Source organism: Hypomesus nipponensis, chromosome 15 (genome assembly GCF_054491055.1).
Source record: "Hypomesus nipponensis isolate SF chromosome 15, ASM5449105v1, whole genome shotgun sequence".
Taxonomy (NCBI): Eukaryota; Metazoa; Chordata; class Actinopteri; order Osmeriformes; family Osmeridae; genus Hypomesus; species Hypomesus nipponensis.
The window spans coordinates 1,307,853-1,332,689 of record NC_140375.1 but is presented as its reverse complement, the minus strand read 5'-3'; the positions used below and the strand labels follow the sequence as shown (position 1 = coordinate 1,332,689).

General features: G+C 42.5%; 3 protein-coding genes across 8 annotated transcripts; 1 reads left to right on the top strand and 2 right to left on the bottom strand.

The window, feature by feature from the left end:
- Positions 1-1,863: 1,863 nt before the first annotated feature.
- On the top strand, positions 1,864-6,292 carry LOC146256955 (uncharacterized). 4 transcript variants are annotated; one of them, XM_084674832.1, is made up of 9 exons: positions 1,864-2,183; positions 2,806-2,916; positions 3,045-3,127; positions 3,354-3,512; positions 3,749-3,809; positions 3,872-3,938; positions 4,076-4,171; positions 5,413-5,552; positions 6,154-6,287. In XM_084674832.1, the coding sequence occupies exons 1-7, from the start codon at positions 2,178-2,180 to the stop codon at positions 4,078-4,080; spliced, it is 492 nt and encodes a 163-aa protein (XP_084530958.1). In that variant the 5' UTR covers positions 1,864-2,177; the 3' UTR covers positions 4,081-4,171; positions 5,413-5,552; positions 6,154-6,287. The 4 variants fall into 4 exon arrangements, with proteins under 4 accessions (XP_084530958.1, XP_084530957.1, XP_084530954.1 ...); XM_084674831.1 differs by having other exon boundaries at positions 3,872-4,001; XM_084674828.1 differs by having other exon boundaries at positions 3,872-4,171.
- On the bottom strand, positions 4,108-12,525 carry LOC146256954 (lysosomal amino acid transporter 1 homolog). Of its 3 annotated transcripts, XM_084674827.1 has the most exons (8): positions 12,342-12,525; positions 11,580-12,000; positions 11,060-11,189; positions 9,223-9,310; positions 7,288-7,397; positions 7,048-7,143; positions 6,640-6,825; positions 4,108-6,321 (listed from the first exon to the last, which is right to left on the bottom strand). In XM_084674827.1, exons 2-8 carry the CDS (start codon positions 11,867-11,869, stop codon positions 6,205-6,207), a joined length of 1,017 nt encoding a protein of 338 aa, XP_084530953.1. In that variant the 5' UTR covers positions 11,870-12,000; positions 12,342-12,525; the 3' UTR covers positions 4,108-6,204. The 3 variants fall into 3 exon arrangements, with proteins under 3 accessions (XP_084530953.1, XP_084530951.1, XP_084530952.1); XM_084674825.1 differs by lacking the exon at positions 4,108-6,321 and having other exon boundaries at positions 6,520-6,825; XM_084674826.1 differs by lacking the exon at positions 4,108-6,321 and having other exon boundaries at positions 6,520-6,825; positions 12,359-12,525.
- Positions 12,526-19,029: 6,504 nt separating this feature from the next.
- Positions 19,030-20,935, bottom strand: LOC146256953 (uncharacterized). Its single transcript, XM_084674961.1, has 4 exons — positions 20,784-20,935; positions 20,426-20,497; positions 20,150-20,224; positions 19,030-19,856 (listed from the first exon to the last, which is right to left on the bottom strand). Exons 1-4 carry the CDS (start codon positions 20,932-20,934, stop codon positions 19,090-19,092), a joined length of 1,065 nt encoding a protein of 354 aa, XP_084531087.1. The 5' UTR covers position 20,935; the 3' UTR covers positions 19,030-19,089.
- Positions 20,936-24,837: the final 3,902 nt, after the last annotated feature.

Here is a 24,837-nt window from a genome sequence, read left to right as displayed (position 1 = left end):
TGTCCGGTCCCTGTACGACCGGTGCCAGAGTTTGGTCCGCATTGCCGGTAGTAAGTCGAACTTGTTTCCGGTGATGGTTGGACTCCGCCAGGGCTGCCCTATGTCACCGATTCTGTTCATTACCTATATGGACAGGATTTCTAGGCGCAGCCAGAGTGTTGAGGGGGTCCGGTTTGGTGACCTCAGGATCGGGTCGCTGCTTTTTGCAGATGATGTGGTCCTGTTGGTTTCATCGGGCCGTGACCTTCAGCTTTCACTGGAGCGGTTCGCAACCGAATGTGAAGCGGCTGGGATGCGAATCAGCACCTCCAAATCTGAGGCCATGGTTATCGACCGGAAAAGGGTGGAGTGCCATCTCTGGGTCGGGGAGGAGATCCTGAACCAAGTGGAGGAGTTCAAGTATCTCGGGGTCTTGTTCACGAGTGAGGGAAGAATGGAGCGCGAGGTCGACAGGCGGATCGGTGCGGCGTCCGCAGTGATGCGGGCTCTGCATCGGTCCGTTGTGGTGAAGAAGGAGCTGAGTCGAAAGGCGAAGCTCTCTATTTACCAGTCGATCTACATTCCTACCCTCACCTATGGTCACGAACTATGGGTAGTGACCGAAAGAACGAGATCGCGAATACAAGCGGCCGAAATGAGCTTTCTCCGCAGGGTGTCCGGGCTCTCCCTTAGAGATAGGGTGAGAAGCTCGGTCATCCGGGAGAGGCTCAGAGTAGAACCGCTGCTCCTCCGCGTCGAGAGGAGCCAGCTGAGGTGGCTCGGGCATCTGATTAGGATGCCTCCTGGACGCCTCCCTGGTGAGGTGTTCCGGGCACGTCCCACTGGGAAGAAGCCCCGGGGAAGACCCAGGACAGGCTGGAGGGACTATGTCACTCGGCTGGCCTGGGAACGCCTCGGGGTCCCCCAGGAAGAGGTGGTGGAAGTGGCCGGGGAGAGGGAAGCCTGGGCCTCCCTGCTTAGGTCGATGCCCCCGCGACCCGATCCCCGGAACAAGCGGCAGATGACGACGACGACAAACAATTTGTTGTACCTGTAGCGAGGAATGAACAACAAAAAATGACTGGTCTAGGGAATGGAACACAAACAGCCATCAGTATCCGAATTATGCCTTAAAATTCCAGCATTTACATTGTCTTGTGTTCTGCACAGGTTTTTGATGGACCATCTAAACAAATACGAGTGTACGACTCTCTGGGCTTGTACAAAACAATCCCGAAAAATGACGGAGTTGCTAAGGTGCTTTAATATGTTATGTATAATGTTGTGGTTCGGGCTGGCGCTGGAGCCGGGGTTGAAGCCCGGTCTTGGGGTAGACCTTCCACTGCAGGCTTCGGGGTCCACAGAGTGAAGCTTAACATGACAACTTTGTCCACACAACATTTCAGTGGTTTCATGTTTAGAAGCATACCTTCATCTTTTAAACCCTAAAATGGTAGCCTAGTGTTCGTTACGAGGTAGTCATCATTGGCAGATTTAATAATTTCTTTAGCCAAAAAAAAAAAATTAAGCTGCTATGAATGTTAAGTTTAGAGTTTGAAACCTATTGAGACAGACTACAAATATAATAAATAATGCACTGACAGACCTGGTAAAATTAAGTTACAATTTTGATTTGTTTAAATGTACAGCTTTGCCTTTTCCAAAATATGGGACATAACTGTATGGGCACAGAAATACCCAGCACAGTGGACGCAAAAATTATGGAAATAACTGGGGTGTTTGACATGACTATAGGGTACTCTGTCTTAAGAGATGTTATTTTTAAAAAAAAACATTTTGTGATAGTAAATTGTTATGTTTAACAAAAAATTACGTTTTAATAGTGCTGTCAGTTTAACGCGTTATTAACGGCGTTAACGCAAACCCAAATTAACGGCGTCAATTTTCTTATCGCGCGATTAACGCTCTTTTTGGCCTTGCAGACTTTGTAGTTTTTTTCACATGCTGTTGCAACAATTACCGACTTTAGAAAAACTACAACTCCACACCGGATCTAGCTAGACCGGAAACAAAACAACAGGCGCGCCACAAACACAGCCGGCTAAAGAGAAACAAACACTTGTTTGGCTTGCGAGCCGGCTAAAGAGTAGTAGCAGAGCCCGTTTACGGATATTAGACATTCTCTTGTAGTAGGCTAACGTTACGTTTTGAGTGGATGGCGAGTGCGAGATGCCGAAATGGATGTCAGTAAGATTCTGAATGGAGAGTTTACTTTTAAAAAGTTGCCAAATGGTTCCATTGACAAGACCAGTGATCTGTGTGTTTTGTCGTTGTAAACTGAGCTATCATCGCAGCACGTCCAGTCTGAAATACCACTTGATGGCCAAGCACACAGCTGATGCGAATTCTCCGCCCCCTCGTCAAAGCCAGGCGATTGCAATGTTGTTTTCAATAAAAAAAATATTGGCACGAAGCAATCCGAACCACTTTTCCATGTTGATAAGAGCATTAAAATTTGAAAAAAAGAATGTGACAAAAAGAAATCAAGGGACATTGAGAATAGATTAAAATGTGCGATTAATTGTGATTAATCGCGAGTTAACTATGACATTAATGCGATTAATCGCGATTAAATATTTTAATCATTTGACAGCACTACGTTTTAATACTAGGAGAAAATATGTAAGGTAATAAATGTCATTGTGAAGAACTATATTTCACCCAGATTTGATTTAGCTTGAATGCAAGACATTCATGAACATTACTGCAGGATATTAATAGTTAATTAAACGTCAATTATGTGCCTTTTTATGCTATAAACTAATGCTCTCAGGGTTCTTGCTGATCATAAGTTTTTCTCTGCAGATGGCACAGATTGAACTGCAGTCCTTGAAAGTTAAGGAGGAGGGTTTGGGACACAACCAACTACAGCACCTTCGCCTTTACCACGCCACAAAGATGATGGCAGATGTGAAAGTATTTATTTGTGTATTCCTTCATTACGCAACATTTAGGCACACTTTCACACATTTTCCAAATATAAGAATGATGCATGTTGTGGATTACACATTTTGTTCTGTGTAATTTTCATAAATGTTTGACAGGTAGAAAAGCCGAAAAGGAAATGGCAATGTACGGCCAATAACATCCATGTATGCGTGTTCCAGGAAGGCTCATCCGGACAACAGTATGATATGAATTAACATACAAAAGAAAGCAACTGCTGTTACTCCAATATCTGACAGCTTAATTGTCAATTTGTATTAAGAACATAACTATACAATATGTATAATATTTGCTTACGATGTGCTTACAATAATATCAACAACTTCCTAGTGTACTAACATCCAGTTATGCATGGTGTGTAAGCTATGAAATGTTATTGTATAATGTATGCATTGATATATTTTCAGAGTACTGTATCCTGATGTCACTATACACCAGTGGATACAGTATGACAGCTGCAAAGAGTGGCTGCACTTTGAATGTGCAGGTTTAAAGCCCGCCGACCTACAGATATTTTCAATTTTTCAATGTGGCTGCCAGAACCCACAGCTATGGGTATTTGACAGGTAGCTACTACTAGTATTGCTGCTTGCTAAGGTTTTTCTTCTCACTGAAAACGCCTAAATGCTTTAGTAAATGTAGAAAATAGTAGACCAGTCCCATCTAATTCATGAGACTGAAAGGTTTTACATTCAGTAAATACCTACCAGCATTTTTCCAGGTTGTGCAAATTGGCCATATAATGTGTAGACTGTATCACATAAATATTTTGGTAAAATGATATTGGTTTTGTTATCAACAGACTCTGTGTGGTAATAGAGGAAAAAGGAGTCCTGGGCGTTGTAACAGAGGAAGAAGTAAAGGTATGGTTTTTGTAGTTTAGTCTTGGTGTGTTTCACATACATTAAATAACTTTAACCAATAGGAAATCCTGGTTGACCTGGAGAATGATACAATAAAGTCCCCAAGAATGTTTCTGTGGAGGAACCCTGGTGCGTCCCTGCGGCTCAAGAAACTGACCCAGATTCGGAGTTTCCAGATTTTCTGGGAAGCCTGTATGTCATTGTAATAAAGATTTCTATAGAATTTGTTAGCCAAATATATTTAGTTATATTGATAACTGTTACAGGGTGATGACTTAATCAAACTGCTAGATAGGGCAGTGGGAGGCAAACCAATGGACATCAGGACTGTGGACCTACTTTTTGATGTCATGATGCCAGAGGTAATGTTGTATTAATGTTTATGCTAATGAACACCAAATCCAATAACTAAATATTTTCTTTTATATTTCTTTCGTCTGTCCATACGAAAAAGGGCCTATAAAGTGGTTTATGCTATCATAATTGAACAGCCATGTCAATTTATGATGTTTTGATAACTGTAGACCTTCTGGCTCAATGCTAACTTTACCGTGTGAGATATCATGTCGCTGGGTCCATATTCAAAAACGACTTTTGCTGGTGCTACAAGACTAAATGCATATTTTCAAAACTTGACTTGTCGCATAGCATGGTATTGTAACGTTTAGATTTGTCTCTGATGTAGTGGTTCGTGCACAAAATTGGAGCGACTGACTGGCGGTTCCATATCCACCCATGAAAAAAATAAAACTGACTGCTTAACAGACCTAAAGGGCAATATATATCAAAGGGTCAAAACACAAGTCTTTATTAACAATTCTCGAAATAATCAAAATATATGTAGCCTATATCTAGTCAAACCCTAACCATAATATATCGTTTTTCAAGTAAATATTGTCATTAGATTTTATTGTTGATTTAGCCTACTTTTGTACGTAAAAAATAATAATAAATAAAGGCATAAATATATAGCCTACACTTAAACAAAACAATTCATACAAAATAACGTGACAAAAGTTATTGAATCATCCAAAGTTGCTGTAGCTAGCTACATGCTATGGTAGCCTTCGGCTCTGAACAGCATCGCCGTCCATGCTCTATGCACTCTGAACAGCATCGCCGTCCATAATATATGCTCCCCTTAGCGACAGACGTCCCCGCTTATCAGGGACGGCACTCTGAACAGCATTGCCGTCCATGCTCTATGCTCCCCTAAAGAGTAAAATATTGTTTAGGTTACTTTATGATAGCATGTTGTCTTAGTTACTGGCATAAATAAAATAAACGTTAACAAAAAATACAGTGTAACTCAGTGTACTCAAGTTAAAATGTAAAAATGACTGACTCTTAAACATTTTAGAAAAAAGCACCAATAATCCCCCAAACTTTCATAAGAAATGAAGTACAGTTTTAAATGCCCCCTAAGCTCAAACCCTTCCTGCTCTTTCTACAACACACATGTATTGCTTTCTGATTGGCTTGTGTCGACTCACATCACTGTGATTGGGAAAAGAAACCTATAAACTACCGATAAATACTCAGTCCTATTTCATGTTCACATAAACTGACAATGACACTTTACGTGCTTCATTCATCCTCCCAGGAGTACATTGTAGAAAAGTTATATTTGACCTAAACAAAGCATGCTCTCCCGGCACACCTGACCATGTAAATCAAGACCACCTACTGAGATGAGGTAGAGACAGCTGTTCAGGTTCTCTAAGTTCTATTTCAACTGGTTGGGTAAGTCAAACATTGACAGACTTGGTATGTTAAGAAGGATGTTCCTTACCTTGCTAGCCTCCATCAGCCATATTGTATGCGAGCAGCAACACATAACAAGGACTGTCTGAGGTATACTTCAGCAGTCTAAGAGTAAGTGGACTTACAAGTAGGATACAAAATAGTCAACTATTGCTGCAGCACATGTAGTTCTTGCTGTAGAGAAAAGGCACACTTGATGAGACATGTCATCAGAAGACCCGTGGACACCACACACTCTTGTAGGGATGACAGAGCATTAGAGACTTACAATTCCCAACACAGACACTAAGTAACAGTCATTCTAATTACTTTACTACAGCATGCTGCAGAATAACACCATTAGCTTAGCATCAGTGCCATCGCTATAGCATATTACTTGACATAGTTGGTCTATGGCACAAATATGAAATTGCACATAATATTGTTCAGTTAGGAAAATGTCATAGAATGTTGCATATTCAAATTTAGAGTAAACGGTTGATTTCTATTGAATACTACATAAAAAATGGTACATACTATGTTAGTTATCTTGTGATGAGAAAATCAAAATGTTTCAATATATGTCTTTTTTCTTTTACAGTGAGCATCCTGAAATGTCAGTGTGTCCTGAACGTTGAACCATTATCTCCCTCTAGACTGTGGTCAGCTCCTCTTCTTCACAGAGAAGAGGTTCCACCTCAGAAACCTTCATAAGCTGGCCTGTCTTGCTGGAACGGTTCTTCCTGTACTTGATGAACTGGACGGTGATCTGACAGTGGGGTTGAGGGTATAACGGACTACAGTGACAGAGTAGACAGCCCTACAGAAAAAGAAGTATCAAAATAACACACTAGTGTGAATAGATGCAGATGATCATCAGATCAATAAAGCAATCCTTACTTTTGCTCATCTTCCAGATACGTTTTCTGAGATAATGTTCAGATACCGGATGACCTACAACTTCAATTCAGACAACCGCAGAATAACAACTAACAGCAGAATGCACTACATCATCACTACCGGGAACCCGGTAATATCTACTGTACCATGCTCCTTGACCCCTCCCCCTGTCTGAGATGAAGGATACCAAGAGGTCGAGCAGCAAGACTCCCAGGCTGCCGATGAGCCAGGGAAGGTGTTTGAGGATGAAGACTCGCTTGGACCCCTGGAGGGCAGGGAGGACCACCATTAGACTGAGCCCGTACGTGCTGTTTCCCATCATGGCCAGGGCAAAGAGCAGGTAGGATGTTCCCTCAGTGGACTGCCGCTTAAACTGGCCAGAGATAGAGAGAAGGGGAGGAATGGTGGAAGAGAGAAAGAGAGAGGTAGAGGGGGAAATCATAGAGGAAGGGACAGAGAGGAGGAATCAATTCTTGGTATTTGCTGCTTGAGATGTTTTTCTGGAGATGTTGCTGGTCTTTATCGTGTTAATTATTCCTAATGCAAGTCCAAACCTCTCTCTAGCACGCACACACTGCATGAAGCTACCACTCACATTTTTGTGGAGCTGAGGAAAGCGTGAGGAAAGGTAGAAGACAGAGGCCAGGTATCCACATGTGTAGCCATAGACCTCCAAGTTGTTAGTAGGGCTCTGTAGGACATAGGTAGAACATGAAAACCTCAAACTTACCTGCCTCAAAGTTAAGTTTTGGTACCAACAGAAATTTGAAGCACACAAAGTTGATATTTTTAACAGTTATTTCAAACCCCAGGTGTCCATGGTGGACACACGTACCTGTGAGTCAAATGAGATGCTGTTTCTGAGGATGAGTTTGGGCAGCCCCAGGAGGACCAGAGTGACCAAGCCAGACCACAGGAAACAAAGCCACTTCAATAAAGGAAGCTCTGGTGCAGGGAGCACATGGACACATCCTATGTTATCTAGTGCATTAAATTCCAGTAGGTTGAGCAGCAACAAGAGAAGAAGTGTGTTCTGTATAAACTCTTTTTTACTAGATTTTAATATGCACGATCACACACACGCAAGATCACACACACACCAAAACAATATTACGGATGCACGATATATCGGCAGCCATAACCGTATCAGCCAATAAATGTTCACTTTTAGAATTATCGTTAGCGGTCCGATAAGAAAATAAGGTTGGTTAATCAAAGTTGATTAATTATGGATTATTTCTGTCGGTTCAACAACTTCGGATTCACAAATAAAATTATTTTATGGGTATTTTGTTTCTTTATGTTAGTAATGTTGTTCAGTGACTTATTCGCATTATTTATGCATAGTAAAAATGTTAGTCAGGCAATAGATTTTATTTATATGAAAGAAAGTTGGCCATAGGAATGTACAATTATTTTTTTAAATTAAGAAATCTGTTCAATATTGGCTACATTTAGTAAATTATTTTGTGAAAAGAAAGATCTAGATGTTTCCCTGAAGCTTCCTTGTTTTCTGCCCTTAACGTTTGTAAATAAAATTATTGTCCACTGTATTTGTTTGCCTATTGTTTTTGTGATCAGGCTCAGCAAAATTAATTTCAAGATTTGTATTTATTGGCATATATATTGGTTATCGGTATCAGCCAAAATGTCCATATAAGTTTATCCAGTTGTAGTACTCGAGACCGGTGTTCACTTTTTAAAGTTCTCGTCATCTACCGCATTTTTACTACAACTGCTGGAATATCACTTAATTTCCCGTGCATTGATGAAGTAATATCATTACTGTTATTGGGTGTAAAACGTCACACTTCAAATGCAACCAATAACTTCACTCATTTCTAATTTGAAATTACCCATCACCCCTCCTTGCATCCCAAAAGTGAATGAGGAAGATAAGTGAAACAGAGGCTGTCTGAAGATGTTAGCCAAATCAGCTATAATTGGATTTGGTTAACTGAACCACAAAGAGTTTACAATAACAACCAAAAGAAAACAGAGCCATATTCTGCAAAGAGACGGTCACTGAGACGGCTGGGACTTGGCCTACGTAAAATTGTTACCGGCATATAGAAAGCAAAGCTATCTACCTAACCTTTGCAATCTATCTCTCTCCAACACTCTTCATAAATCTCTTCCCCCTTTACACAAAGAGATTTGGCGAGTATTAGCTACGAAACATACTGTATGTTCCAGTGCGTTAGTTTCAGTTGCTTGCTAGATTTTGTTTGTGATAAGGAGCAAGACCACATGAAGCTATGTAACTAATGATGAATATAAAGTTATGATACATCAACGTTAACTTATGTAACCTGCATACCTCTCCCGACTTAATACATTTAAGTTAAAAGCCGCAATACTGCACTCCTTCACTTAGGTAAGAGAGAGATGTGAAAGCAGTGACTGAGTACTAGTGCGCCTCCCCTTCCAAGAAAAATAAATAAAATCAGAGTGCTTATTTTGAGTTCAAATGCAAAGTTACAGATCAAATATAACTTTTTACCTAGTCAAACCCTACTGCTTGTGTGTTTTGAGTGGTCTGCTCTTGCCCTGCCTTGGTCTTGGTCTTGACATGGTCTCGAGCCCTCAAAGTCTTGGCCTTGTCTCGGTCTCGATACACTCTGGTCTTGGTCATGCTTTGGTCTCGATTTAGGTGGTCTTGACTACAACACTGGGTGTATCTCTAAACAATATTAATTAACTGGGCACACCAGGGAACTCATGCTATGACATGGAATTGACAGAGCAGAGAACCGATGAGGGGATATACTTCTGCTGGAACTGTTCTTGATCTTGTAATAGAGGAACTGAGAGATGAGGCTCATGTCAGTGAAAATGTAGAATACCCCTGTGATTATCTGAGAACAAAAAGAGAGAGAGAAGGGGGGGAAGAGAGAGACAGCGAGAAAACAAAGTGAGAGAGGGGGAAGAGAGAGAGGATGGCAGAGTAAATTATGTTATTTCGCATAATTTTTTATGGCCAAGCCCAACAAACAGAGCTATGCTTCACACAGCCCCCCAAACAATTAACTACAGAAGGAACATACAATACCATATGTTACAACCAACTACCACTAGTGAGTTGCAGAACTGGAGGATGTCTCGTGGTTAAACAGTAAGTTCTCTACAAAATTGCACTGAAATCAGTTCATCTAGTGTTGGCAAATATGTACAGTATATACGATATGTTAGCAGTGTATGCTACTGCCTGACTAGCTTGGCAGGTTCAGCCATTCAGAAAGCTAATGTGCTCCTTATTTTATGTCATTCTTATCTCTGCCAAATACTCTCAACTCTAAGCTTTTAATATTGATAAGCAATCCTAACACTGTTTTATGGATAATTTCTTAAAGCACTGCTACTCCCACTACACGTCAACCGGAAACCAGTCTCCATGACGGCCAACAGAGAGTCTCCCGGTCCTGTCTTACATCTGTAAAGTTGAACAATTAATTTTGGTGTTTCAAAACCGATTGACACTGTGTGATTATGTTTAGCCTGTGTTCTGCTCCTCTCTCTCACCAACCGTCTCTGGAGGAGGCGATCCCTCTCGGAATTGCTCCTCCCAAAGTTTCTTCTATTTTTTCTACTGTTGAGAGTTTTGGGAGTTTTTCCTTGTCTTCCTTGAGGGTTTAGGTTGGTTGAGGGGCAGTTCTATGAGCGTATGTGATCGTGACATGCTTGCATATAAAAAGGGCTATACAAATAAATGTTATTTGATCAATTTGACTACACGCCTGACGTTGCCCTGTGAATGTATGAATGTGTTATAATTAGTGGTGGTCATAGATTATTTTTTTAATCTAGATTAATTTCACTGTAATCTGGGTGTTAATATAGATTAATCTGGATTAAAATGGCTCATTTGAATTCCGCCGAAGGCATTCAGAATATTCTGTGCTCCCCAAATAATGACTAAAAGTCTTTCAGAACGGGTTTCTCAAGCCAGGTGACTAGGGGCTCATCTCCTGTTTCCAAAACAAACTGCTTGAGAAAACTGTTCTACTATGATAATTGGTGATAAAAATAAATTATGTTCAATAAGATGTACTTGTGTTTATTAACTGTTTATTAGATTAGTTAGCTTGGCTGATGCTTGGCGTCAGCTGTGCTGATGGGCTTGCCTCGATTGCACTCAAACCCTGCGCTACATCAGTGCTTGGCCCGGCAAGAACTCCTACAGTAAACTAATTCCGCATAGCACAAGGTGCAAACAACCGTAGTCTTGTCGAGGTTTACATTGGGAAGCTTCTTAAAAAATAAATTTTCCCTGAGGCAAACCAAGCGGCATCATGGCTGCATCCATGTTAGCACATCACGTTTGAGACACAAACGTTCACAAGGCATACACACAGGTTCGAAGACTCGTTCTCGCCCCCTACAGTGCAATTCGGCTAGGTATACATCCGTGCAAAAATGTCAAGGTGAAAGTCATCATAGCTTGCGTGGTATAGAACCAGCTCACAACCCAACTTTGAGAATAGATTAACGGCAATATTTATTTTTATCGCCCGATAAGAGTCTCATGTTAACGCAGCACGTTAACGCCGATAACGGCCCACCACTAGTTATAATGTATTTTGGATAGAGTTTGTGGTTGATAATACCTGTATCGGTAGCTGATTGGTCAGGTAACAGCCCATAAGGCTGCTCAGGTCTCCGCTGATGAGAAACAGCAGGAACCCAAACGACATGGCCTCCTCCACCTTCCCATTACGATAGGCCTCATAAACTTGACTAGGGAGGGGGGAGCAGGATAACAGTCAGGTGGCTGAGCGGTTAGGGAATTGGGCTAGTAAGTTGCCAGTTCGATTCCCGGCCGTGCCAAATGACGTTGTGTCCTTGGGCTAGGCATTTCACCCTACTTGCCTTGGGGAAATGTCAATGTACTGCTAAATGACTAAATGTAAATAACAGAGGTAGACAAGAAAAGAAAGATGTCTCCATAACTTGATAAACTGGCCCAAACTGTCTTGACAACTCCAACCTATTGATTCTCAGATGTTAACACGCACAAATTATGCACAAAAAATATCTCACATCAGCATTATCTGGTCATAAACTATTAAAGCACAGTTCAAACTTTATATATTACAAAGCAATTAAATTATTATATTTCCTACTCACGGTACAGTGGATAGCAGGAAGCAAAACATTGATATTAATCCAATAACTATGCTCCAGTATTCCGACATGTTCTGTACGCATTCATCCAGTAGATAGAGGATCCAATGAGTTCCGTTCACGCACAGAGGCCGACCCTGGACATACGATAAATTGGCGGCAGCCACGTCTGCACCCTTCTCCTGGAAGCGAGTGTGAGCCATGGGACGAAGGTAACTGTTCCTGCTTGACCCACTTAACTTCCGTAGGCGACCCCTTGGATGAAGCGATGATGTAGAAGTGTTCGCTCGCATAAACACCCACAGTAATGTTGTGGCCAAGGAGAATAATGGAATTTAGAATTTGCCTGGCGTCCCCGAGCCAACATCTACCGCTCGCCAAACACAAGTGCAGTGGCTCCCAGGGTTGATGTCATTTGATGAAGCTGAAAAGGAAAAACACCGACTTACCGTCAGCTAAAACTGACTATTTGCATTGATACGATGCAATTCGTAAAGGAAAAATAAAAGCACACCTTAGCCATTTTGACTTTGGCTTGTACTGCCTACACTAACAAGATGTCTAAATAAGAAAAAACAACAGTACAGCATGTCGAAGATGGGCACTGTAAACTTCATAGCAAAATGTGATATTATTCCTTATAGGATACGACGGATTTTTTCATTTCTCACATAGGCGGTCTATCTCACATAACGTACAGGGATAGACAACACATAGTTAATAAATAAGTGTCCCATTAGGCTATGGATCAAAGATGCTACTTACGAATCATTTGCCTTTACCTTGCACCGTGATGTCTTGACCTTTTGGACAGTGTGCAACAGATTTCCATCTTTGCTGGCAGCAGTGTTGTTATTTCTAAGAGCGTGTTGTTTTGCAGTCAAATGGACGAAGTATTTCAACGCTGTCGGTTGTAGGTCCTGTTTGTCGCCCATTGCTCTGATCTCACCAGTATCCTCCGGAATGACAACAATTTCCTCGTTTTAACTTCCGTTATTTTTACGAACAGTGAAACTTTAGCACCATCTGTTGGTTATAATTCAGTTAAACATGTTTTAACATGTTTTGCAAAAATGTAGCCTATCGCGATATGGAAATTATTTTTTTAAATAAATACATTTTTTGGGCGAGTTCAGGTAATGTGGGGTAAAGTGGGACAGTTATGCATTTTGATTTAATATGAGCAAACCGACATCCAATCACCAGAGCTGATCTTGACTCGTAAATACAACTCTTTTAGTCACTATGCAGAGGTTTTTAAATGTATGACATCATCAGAGTAGGCGTGATCTGACTTGACAAGAGGTCTGTACAGAAAAAACGCGTCCAAAGTTCAGCGGCATATGACGTTCTATTTCTCAATGATAAGGCTGGCAAAGGAATTTAAATCAAGTTACAATGAGCACTATTGCAGCATAATGAAGGGGTATAGCCACTGATTGAAACACGCACATAAATGTGTAAAATAATGCGTTGTTTTGTGTGACTGTCCCACATTACCTGGGGTCTCATTTACAAAGCTTTCCACGCAAAGTTTGTGATTTATAAAAAAACAAACTTGACGGGACACTGTGCGGTCCTTCACGCAAACTCTGACCCTCCCGTAGGCCTACGCACATTTTGGAAACATTTGGAATTGGCGACGCAGTTGACCGCACTGTAGTGAGACTGCAGAAATAAAATGTGGGAAGAACATTATTCGTAATATTTTGTTTTCCTCACACGTTTTTTTTTCATTCAATTTCATGATTATCATGAATATTACATCCAGCAGTGTTATTTGCGTTTTACTGAGTGATAGTTGTTCCATAAACACCTTGTACTGTGATAAATGCATGGGGTCTATTGGCCCAGCAAAGACAATTAAGCACTGATTGGCGCACCTGGGGGTGATTTGAGGAGCGTGTATATAAAGAGCTTGAGGAAGGGAGAGAGGGGCAGAACTGTGAGTGGGCCAGAGAAAAAGCAGGCTGTGTGTGGCCGAGCGGGGTGACCAGAGTCAGAACCAGAAACTGATGCGAGCGGGAGCCAGGGGTGCGCGGAGTCGGGGTGACCAGAACCAGACACCGATGCGAGCGGGAGCCAGGGGTGCGCGGAGTCGGAGAACACGGATCCAGGGAACGGCGGCCAACAACGGGACCAGTTCCACGTTACATCAACGGACGGGGTGGAATACTGAGTAGGCTACGGCGTACCCCAATGCGACGCTACTCGTGCACGCCACTGTTTCGGACCTTTCTGTCGCTCGCCGCAAGTTAAGTGGTCACCAGTAGGCTACGCACTACCACTCCACGTTTGGAGCCAGCAACTCTGGGGACTGGGTTCATTGGGCTGTGGACATTATTTTAATACGGGGCCTGGGCGCGTAGGGCTCAGGGTTTTTAGAGGGACAGCGCTATGCTACCGGGTTGGTTGTTTCCTACAAGTCTACTTACAGCACTAAAGATGTATAGGCCTATTTTCTACGAGCCAGTGTGTGCATTGTTCGATTCACCTCTCCCCCTCTCAAATTTACATAAATTCAGCGCTTCCTCACTTTCAGATTGTCCACTACGGAAGTGCAGGAGGGGGGAGATTCCCCGAAGCAAAAATAGGCCCTGGACTTTGATCCAGACCGGCCCACCAGAACCGGTCCAGTATACGCCACCACAGCGAGCGCCCTGCTAATGAATGCAACTTCTGTGCCTGATGTGATGCCAGTTATAGGGACTTCAACGCTTAATGCGAACGAATTTTTGTGGCTCATTTGAGCTTAAAAGTTTGAGGCTTTATGTAAAACAAAAATAGCCGCCTTTTCAATTGGTAAAACATTGTCCAGTGAAGGTAATTACGTTTACGATTCTTGGCCTGGTTTTCCATCTTTATATTGTCTCTACTGGCTAGCTTTCTATATGTCAGTGTCACTATTGTGTGCATAGCGTTCATTTGGAATAGACCAACTGTCCTGTGGGAAAGGGGGGGTGAAGGATTTAGATTGTTTGTGTCTATTCCAATATGTAATGATGGTATTCAATGACACAAATGTGTTCTAGAAAGAGTGGTCTGGAGTCGCAGAGGTCCGATAATATCAGCTTTAATGCAGCAATTGGAAATCAACAAGTACAGAGCTCTGGGGCTGTCTACGTTTCCCTACCAGCAACAGAGTTTGGGTTGGTTCACGAAGTCCAACTGGTTATCTGTCCCTGCCACAGCATATATTATACAGTGCAATTGAAACAGAAATATCAAAAGGGTTGAGCTTGTTCTCTCGTGTATCAGGGAGTTGTTCTTCCTTATCCCACCTGCTCGGGCTCTCTCTCAGCCCGGATTCAAGGTTGCTTCTGAAATGGAGAGATAACAACACAAAATACAGCCTGTTTCCCACACCCTGTGTGAGACACAATGTTTTAAGCCTGAGCACACTTCTAAATTCATAAAACACATTTAATAAGCACAATACATAATTTTAATACATCCATCCTTTATAAAGTCTTATGAGCATTGTTCCCGTTGCTATATAGTGCACAGTGCCCGTGATGCATTTGGTGATTAAGTTGCCACAAATATTAATAACTGGGATTATAGATAGTGCCATGCCCGTGATACAGCTAATGATTATAGTTCTAGAATTGTATTGTAATGTATTATAAATTCATTAGGGGCCGGCCAACCGTGTTGCTGGCCAACCGCGTCGCTCAATCTTCTGCCGAAATGTTTATTAGTTGTAAAAAAATATATAAGGCAAGCGAATTATAAGGCAACCAGAAGTGCTTCGGCCCATCGGGAATTCTCCAGGTGCTCCCAATGGCCAGTCCGCTACTGTGTAGCCTACTGTAAAAAATGTTTTGTGACGTAGCACCACCTGAGACCGCCATTTCTACAAGTGATTCTATATCAAAAATCAACCATGTATTTTTCAAATTCTCCCGCTATACCTGCGGAGATATTATTAGCGGGGTTGTAGGTTGCGGCAGAGAATGTAGTCTTTTAATGAGACGAGTTGACTGAAAAGCTTGTCTTGTGTCTCCACTAATCAGCTTATACCAATCACCTGTGTTAGTGGCGCGTGTTTGTGTGGTTGCCGCTTTCAAACCAAACGCCATCATTCTCAGACAAAACGCTCTCAAACCAAACGCCATCATTCTCAGAGAAAACGCTCTCAAACTAAACGCCATCTTCTCAGACAAAGTTCTGTTGATTTGTATAGGCCATATGTAGGTTAAATGTCTGCGTTCGCAAGTCTGTAATTTCTTGATATTCATTGCTGCGAAAAGTTTATGACCGCTGTCATTTGCAACGGGTTTTGTGCTTCTAATTCACATCTTTCAAATTCGGTACAATGGGGCTTAATAGGGAGTGGCAAGGCTCTCCTTAAACCGGCTCTGGTAACGGAAAGTCATTGAAACTTGAAGTCAGAAGGTGGGTTGCTACGCACAATGTTTTACCAACTTAAAACGGCTTTGTTTATTTTACACAAAGCTCAAAAAATATGTTGCGCTCAAATAAAGGCACAAAAAATTTGGATTGCGCGCTACGCGTGCTCGCATTAACTATGGATCTTCCAAACTAGCATCACATCTAACTCAGAATGTGCATGCATTAGCAGGGCAGGGGCAGCTGTGGTGGCGTATATGGGGGCCGGTTCTGGTGGGCGGGTCTGGATCAAAGTCCAGGGCCTCTTTTACTCCCACATATACGTGAACCACTTCCGTGAATGCGGGGGTCGCGAGTCACTGGCACCATTATTTTACGGGTCGTGGGCTGAAATGTTTGAGAACCCCTGCTCTAGGTGGCACTGTTATCTCCTCTGGATATAGTTTTTTGTGACGTTAACATTAATTTGGTAAATGTTTTTGTGGTCAAATTTGAATAGCTCTTGGCTAGTAGTGTACATTGAATATGTGATGTAATGTTGAATGAACACTACATTTTGTATTGCTTGAGGGAAGCTGAGGTGCAAAGAGAGAGATAATGGCAAGTTGTTGTTTCATTGTCCTCTGCGAGCAAAAACCCACCCATGAGTTGTGCCTGTTCATGCCCTGAACACATCCGTTAAACTGGCATAGCAGTTGTAGTGTATTAGGGCCTACATCTTTTTTTCAATCAAAAATGCTCTGTGCTGGTTAGGGGGTACTTGGCTGAAAATATATTTCACAAGGAGTACATCACTAAAAAACGATGGACACTACTCGCCCTAAACGGGCGCCATTTTGGCTACGTAGCCAGTGGCGGAGCCAGGGAATTTCCGTTGGGGTGGCCAAGATGGGGCCAGCGATAATTTTCGGGTGGCAAGCATGTGTCTCACCAGGTGATGCAGAGCTATTTAAGACACATAGGAAACATCTCAACATTATTCGGAATTCAGGTGAAAAAAAATAATACACTTATTCTGTATTCATACTTGGTTTAATTTGTTGATTTACCGATTGCTATTTGTGTTTTTTTTTGTATTGTACGACTGAGTCGAACAATGGTTGTGGAGATATGCAATGACAGTAAGGTACTCTATTTTATAGTAGAGATGTCCTCAGTTTATGGCGACAAGCCAAGTCAATTCTCTCAGTGTATCATCAGGAATACAAAACAAGGATGCAAAATTAGAAGTGCAATGTTTTTTTAATCAAGTCTGATCACAATATGGATTTCTTTAAATAACAAAAAGTATAAAATACTGAGCTAATGTATAGAAATATGAAAATAAAATAACATCCTGAATACAATTTGCTGAATTACAACAAATGTAAATATGACAAGCATTAACAGCCTGTTTAAATAAGCAGTGTACATTTTTCTTCAATTCGATCCATAAAGATCTATCAAACACATAATAACAAACATCATATTCACAATGGGTATTAGGGCGGAGTCTGCAAGAAAGATCTAAAGATTAGCCTCCTGTATATAACAGAGGCATTGAACACTTTGATACTTTCCTTTGTGTTATAAAAAATAGTGCCTCTTAAAAAATAAATTGCCTCGAAGCCCTTGGGGATTATTTACATGGAATCTTCCAATGCAGAACTTCTAACTGCATTATTGAAACTATTTACATCATCACTTCATCAGATCATTGTTTACACACTCATTTCAGACGTATTCTGCGGTTATTGTGATTAGCAGCAAATCGATTAACAAATTCATCCAAGTCCAGGGACTTTTCTCGTCTGGACTCCACACTTAAAATACCCAGACTGCTCAGTCGATCATCATCCATAGTGGATCTCAAGTGTGTCTTTATTAACTTGAGTGTGGAAAATCTGTGTTCACAGGAGGCAGTACTGACTGGTATGGCAATAGCAATTTTGCATAACCTGAAGAGCTCATGGAATACCTCTTTAACCCTTGTGTTATCTTCGGGTCATTCTGACCCAAAGTCATTGGGACCCACCGTCGTTTGCAACAACTTTACCGCATACAAAAACAAAGTGAAAGATTTTCTTTTAACCGTTGGGCTGTCTCAGACCCCCCACATTGCGAAGGTTAAAAGAAAATTATTTTTATTTGTAACTCGTGTTTGAGGTCATCTGTGTTACATTCATAAATAGAAGCAAATGCAAATAGAGCTTGCTTTTGGCAAAATGTATTACTTGACGGATTTAAGGCTTGGATTCCCAACATTATTTCACAATTTGGTTTAGCAAATCGTCTGTTTAGCTCACTGAGCATGTTATCCAGCACAGGGTAAAATATGCTGGTACGGAAAGTGTCCATACTCTGCTCTGAACGCTCACCCGTTGAGGACATGACAGCATGTCCATCTAGCCACCGGCTCTGTTTTGTCTTTCTTTTTGAAGTAGGTTCCACCTCTACATCACATTTTTCAGCATTATTTAAGATTTTTCTCCAGAGTCCTTCAAAGGAGTATTCATCCCTGTAAGCTTGAACATTTTGCACAAGGGCTTGAACTAGATCCACAGCTGAACACAAATCAAGAGAGGGAGACTGTAGCATGTCAGAGAGACACCTTGCATCACCAAAAACCTTATTGCATATCACCAAAAGTCCAATGAACTGCAGGTCAAATTGAGCGAGCAGGCCTCGTGCATCAATGCTTCCATCGCCACTGTTTTCTGAAGCCACTTCTACAAGGAGACGCATGATGGCAGGTAGTCTATCAAGAACAGTGTGGCAAGCTATATGCCGGCAAGCCCACCTTGTTTCACTCAATCGCTGAAGTTCTCTGGGTGCTCCAGGATACATTTCTTTCTGTATGTTCAGCCACTTGCTGTGAATGTACGAGCCAGACACAAATACATAGAGTCTCTGCAACAATGCAAAAAAACATTCAGCTTGTGGTACTGCCTTAACTGTGTCCACAAGAACAAGATTAAGACAATGGGCATTACAATGTACATAAAAGGCCTGTTTTGCCACCTGTTTAATACGAGCCTGAACGCCTGAGTGCTTGCCACTCATGACAGAAGCCCCATCATATGATTGCCCGATCAGGTTACTTTTGTATTCCAAGCCACATCTCTCAAGTACCTGTATTATTTTATGCGTCAGGCCTGCAGCATCTAGGCGGTCTGCAGATTCAAAGTGCAAAAAGCTCTCTTTTACAGCTCCTGCATAATAATATCTTAACACTAAAAAGATCTGCTCCTTTTTTTTTAAGGTCTTTAGTTTCATCTGCCATAAGGGAAAAGACTTCACTCTCCTTGACTTCGTTTATGATGGAAGCGCGTACCATTTCAGCTAATGTATCCAAAATTTCATTTTGAATTTGGTGGCTCGTGTATTTTGCATTGCGAGGCCCTGCCATTTTCTTTTTAACAACTGGGTCATGTTTAGCAATCATGTCCAATATAGCCAAGAAGTTTCCCCTGTTGTCTGCATCTACTGTCTCCTTGTGTCCCCTCTGTGAAATATTCTGGGTTGCAGTTAACAGTAGGACTTCTGCTAAACTTTTTATGTAGGCACGATTTTCCTCTATCTGCTTATGATGTTCTTTACTTAAAGTACTCATTAACAAGGCATCTGCTCTCTCATATTCTTTCCAAGCAATCATTGCATTTGTGTGACCCTCTCCCTTTGCATGTCCACAAAACCCTCCATCTCTGAATGTTGCCTTTTTCCAGTTTTTAAAACCCAAGGCTGACGTAAACACTGACTCTGTGTGTGGGAGGCCAAAATGCCTGCATGCATAACAGTATGCTGAGTCTTGTGACAGTGAATATTCAAGCCATGTGTGGATAGAGTACCACGATGCCTGAAAGTGTCTGCGCCTGTCGCCCTGGAGTGTCCTCGGATAGAGTTTCAGACGTGGCTGGATTGGACTATCAGTTCTTGATTTGGAAATGTCTGTTTAAAAATGGAAAAAAAGGCATATTCAATTATTAAATTACAGCAGAGATTAATAATCAAGATAAACTCATACATTGGAGTGTACTATCCCATGTTACATCTAATGGATTATCTGAACACTGTAATCTTCTTAAAAACGTTATAGATTTGAGGCCATTCATCCAACTCTACTCAAGTTGAGGTGAGTGGTATGACTCATACCTGTTTATGAATTATCAGGCCACTGTATCAGATTGGGCAAAACTGAAGTGGAATTAAAGTGTCCAGTATGTGTGAAAGAGTGAGTATACCTGGAGGTCCACTTGGGCCGCCACTCGTTGTTGGAGGCTCCTCTCTCTCGCTGTCTGAATCTTGTCTGTGGGAATCTAAATATATATATTAAAAACATTAATAGGTGTTTAAAGTATTTTCCACAAGGTGTAATGATCCACTATCCAATTTCACAGATACAAAAGATTAAAATTCATTTTCTACAGCATTAAACATATTCAATATAAACTTGTGGACAATATCGATGGAAAAGTTAGCAGAAGAGTACAACATACAATGTAAGATTGACAATTTACCTGGGGATCCACTGGGGCCACTCCTCAGGGAGGACTCTTCTGTCCTGCTCTCAATCAATCTTTCAGAAACATCTAAAATAATTACAATAAGGTGTACAGGTAATTTTCCTAAAGGTTTTATAATGCATGCTATATAGTGTTTAACAAACACACTATAAGCTAAAGTATAATATTAGTGAAAGTGTCTCTGGGTAGCAAATACAAATATGCCATTCTTTAATGTAATAAAAAAATAACTGATATGTTTTACAATGCACTTTCAACCTGATCTGTATATGAATAGACACACTTTAAGCCAATTGTAAATAAGATAACCTCATACCAAGCTGTACTATATGTGAGTCTCTATACTGTATACCTGGAGGTCCATTTAAGTTGCTGCTCTCTGGGGGCTCCTCATCCTCGCTCTCTGCCTGTTTTTTCTCCATCTCATCCTCATTCTTTGCCTTAGCTGTCTTCTTTCCACTTGCCCTGAAGAAGGACGCTATGTCTGCCTTCTTCCTCTTCATTATTTTTCCCTCTTTAATGACATGTTTTTTTGAAAACGAATAGAGTAAAGCTCCATGCAATGTACATTAACAGGCTTTCTAGCTAGCTTAGCTTTCTAGCTCACCTGATTAGCTTGACTACTAGCTAGCTTAGCTAAGTTTTCTAGCTCAACTGATTAGCCTGACTAGCTAGCTTAGCTAGGTACCTAGCTTAGCTAGCGCTTATGGTTAACATGTATGGGCACACATAATGTTGATAGCACTAGCAGGTATTGAAATAGTAAACATTTTTAAAATTACATATGTTTTTTAAATTTAATTACTCCTTTACATTCTTACTATGAATACTTCCGATCTTTGCTGCATGCCTCCACAAATGCCTCTCGAAGATTGAAAATGGAGGTCCCGCCTCTGCAATTCTCTCTGTACAAGCTTCTGCTCGTAAAATGAATGTTCCGTGACACGTATAATACAACTTGAGGAGTCTGCTTTATTCGTGGCGTGTCTGTAGTATCTAACGTCTTGCCCTGTTATATCCTACCGCCCTGCTCCCCGGCCCCCTTGCGGTAGCCTCATCTCCATGCCCATAACCTTACGCCATTGACTAGACCCAGTTACATGACATCTTCCTCCTTTTGAACTGTAGGCTAATTAACAGCATAGAGCTAACAGGGTACAGCATCTCTTCTTAAGAAAATGAACAGTTTACAATGGAAATAAATTCTAACAGAACATGACTGTAACTCAAGCTCTCTGCTGTTGAGTTGAAAGTTATGACACCCAAGACCTTTTATAAGCCCTATCATTAGCTTCTGTAAATGCTTATGATTAAACAATTTCCACATAGTGTTTTAAACCATGAACATCCACATCTCCATAAACTGTTAACAATAACATCTGTGTTTTCTTTTAGTTTCCCCACATTTCACGTCCCTTCCCGTTTATTTTTTCCGTCCGTATACGTATTTGAGAATACGCGGTAACCTGAGGTAATGAGGTAGACTACTCATGTACCTCCATAGCTGCTGGAGAGTATTCTGCTCCAAGAGGCAAGCTATGTGTTAATCACAAAGTCTTTCAGTCTCTCTGGTGGGCGGAGAATCCTCCCCCGTGAAGATACACGAGCCTGAGCAGGGGGCTGTGCCACGGGCCCCAGTGGAACAGTCTGTCTAACAGGTGAAGGTGGGGAATGTTCAGCCACCTGTGTGTCCTGTCGTGTCCGGCTCTTGTGTAGGAGGGAACGTCGGGCGCAAGTGTCGCCTGTTCCTTCGCAGTGTCCCATGGTCCGTGTGGATCAAGTAGGACCTCGGAGTAGGGTGTGGCATTTGGACTGTCCCTGTTGTCGTCCAGCCTGACTCACCATCGAGTTTCACTGCCACACTGTCACCTGGATTGAGAGGCAGAAGTGATCTGGCGCTGTGGCGTGTGTTGTAGGCACGCCTGTAGCTACTTTTGGCCTTGGAGTCAGCTTGGCGCACTTTTGCAAGGTCGGGCCATTTTGGAGACAGTACCTTTTCGACTGTAGGCACTGTTGTTTTGATCTGGCGGCCCATCATCAGCTGGGCAGGACTGCAACCCGTGGCATGCAGCGGAGTAGCTCTGTAGCTCATGAGAGCCAGGAATGGGTCAGCCTGCCGGAGGATCCTTTTCGCCGTTTGCACTGCCCTCTCAGCCTCCCCATTGGACTGGGGGTAGTGGGGGCTGGAGGTAATGTGTTGAAAGTCATAAGTCACAGAAAAGCTTTTAAACTCTTTACTTGAAAACTGTCCTCCATTGTCTGTGCGTAGCTCGTCTGGACACCCCCACCTGGCAAACATGTTTTTCAGCCGTGCACAGGTGGTCTCACTCGTCATGTCAGGCAGATGGGCTATTTCAAGATAGCGAGAAAAGTAATCAATAACGACCAGATAGTTCTGCTTTGCATACCCACAGATGTCCGCTCCAATCTTTTGCCAGGGCCTTTGTGGTAGCAGTGTGGTTATCAGAGGCTCTTTCCTCTGTGTTGGTCTGACCTCCATACATTCTGGGCATGTTGTCACTAGGTCCTGAATCTCGCTCTCCAGACCAGGCCACCACACGCTCATGTGCGCCCTCTCGCGACATTTAGTGATGCCCTGGTGCCCATCGTGCAGACGTTGCAATATGTCACTTCTCATGCTGTGCGGGATGACGATACGGTCGCCATAGAGCACAAGACCTTCTGACACACAGTCCATTCCTCCACTGGTGGTATGCTCTTGCTTGAGCTGGAATGTTATTCACATGTTTTGGCCAACCTTCGATCACCTGTCTGCTTACCACTCGCAGTTCTCTGTCCATGCTCGTCTCCTGCTTGATCCTGTCCAGCTTCAGCAAAGAAACGGGCCATGCTGCATGAGCTGCGGCTTCAAATGCTGAGACATCACATATTAGTTCACACACTTCACTGTGTATGAAGGGTAGTGGCTGTCTAGATAGCGTGTCAGCTACTGTCAGTGTTTTTCCCGGAACATACTCTGCCGTGGGGTTATACCTCATCAGGCGCATAAGTAGGCGTTGGCACCTCAGGGGAACTGCATCCAAGTCTTTATTGTTGATCAGAGGAACCAACGGTTTGTGATCTGTGTGTACTGTGAACTCGTTTAGGCCATACAGGTAAGTGGAAAATCTTTCACAGGCCCAGACCACAGCTAAAGTCTCCTTTTCTATCTGCGCGTAGCGCTTTTCTGTATCAGTCAGTGCCCTAGAACAGAATGCTACTGGTTTCAGTCCCTCAGGGTGTTGTTGCAGTAGCACACTACCCAGCCCATAGCTACTTGCGTCCAAACTCACGATTGTAGGCTTGTGTACATCATAGAAGGCGAGAGTTGGTGCGGTGGTGACGAGTTGCTTTACTCTCTTAAAGGGGTCTGCTTGTGCAGCATCCCAGATGCAGGTTGTGTCATCTTTTAGCAGGTCATTTAGGGGTTGTAGTGCATCTGTCAGGTTGGGCAGGTATCTCCCTAGATAATGGACCATGCCCAGGAACCTTCTCAGACCTGGCACATCCTCTGGCGGTTGTATCTCTGTGATGGCACCGACTTTTGCGGGGTCAGGCCGGATGCCGGCTCTGTCGATGAGATGACCTAGGTAGTTTAACTGCCTCTGACGCATGTGACACTTTTTGTAGTTTAGCTTTAAGCCTGCGTTGTCCAGGGTCCGGAGTACATTTTGGAGCCTTTCCTCATGCTCCTTCTCATCCTGTCCATGAACAAGAATGTCATCCATGTAAATTTCAACTCCTTCCAGGCCTCTGAGCAAGGTTGACATTTCTCTCTGGAATATCTCCGGTGCGCTGGAGGAGGAAAGGGAGTCGCTTAAAGAAGTACCTCCCCATGGGTATGATGAATGTGGTCAATTTGTCTGTATCGCGCTCCAGCGGGATCTGCCAAAACCCGCTTTCAGCGTCAAGGAGGGAGAACACACACGATTCTGCCAACCGAGGCAGTATGTCGTCCACTGTAGGTAGGACGAACCTCTCCCTCTTAACAGCTTTGTTGAGCCTTTTGAGGTCAACACAGATTCTCACATCCCCAGTCTTCTTTGGAACAGGAACCATTGGAGCGCACCACTCCGTTGGCTCTGTGATCTCCTCAATGACGCCACATTTCTCCATCCTCTCCAGTTCGGCTTTGACTTTAAGAAGCAGGGGTGCAGACACTCTCCTCGCCGTGTTAACTGCATATGGTTCTGCGCCCTCTCTTAAACAAATTCTCACTGGCTTTATGTTCAAGAGTCCCAAATCCTGCCCAAATGTGCTTTGGCACACCTGGACTTCCTCCACTCTTTGTACTAGTCCCATTGCCACAGCCACGTTTCGACCTAACAGGTTGCTGCCATTGGCTGTTTCAATCACATGGACCTTATATTTGTAGAACTGGCCTTTGTATTTCGTTAAGGCTACAA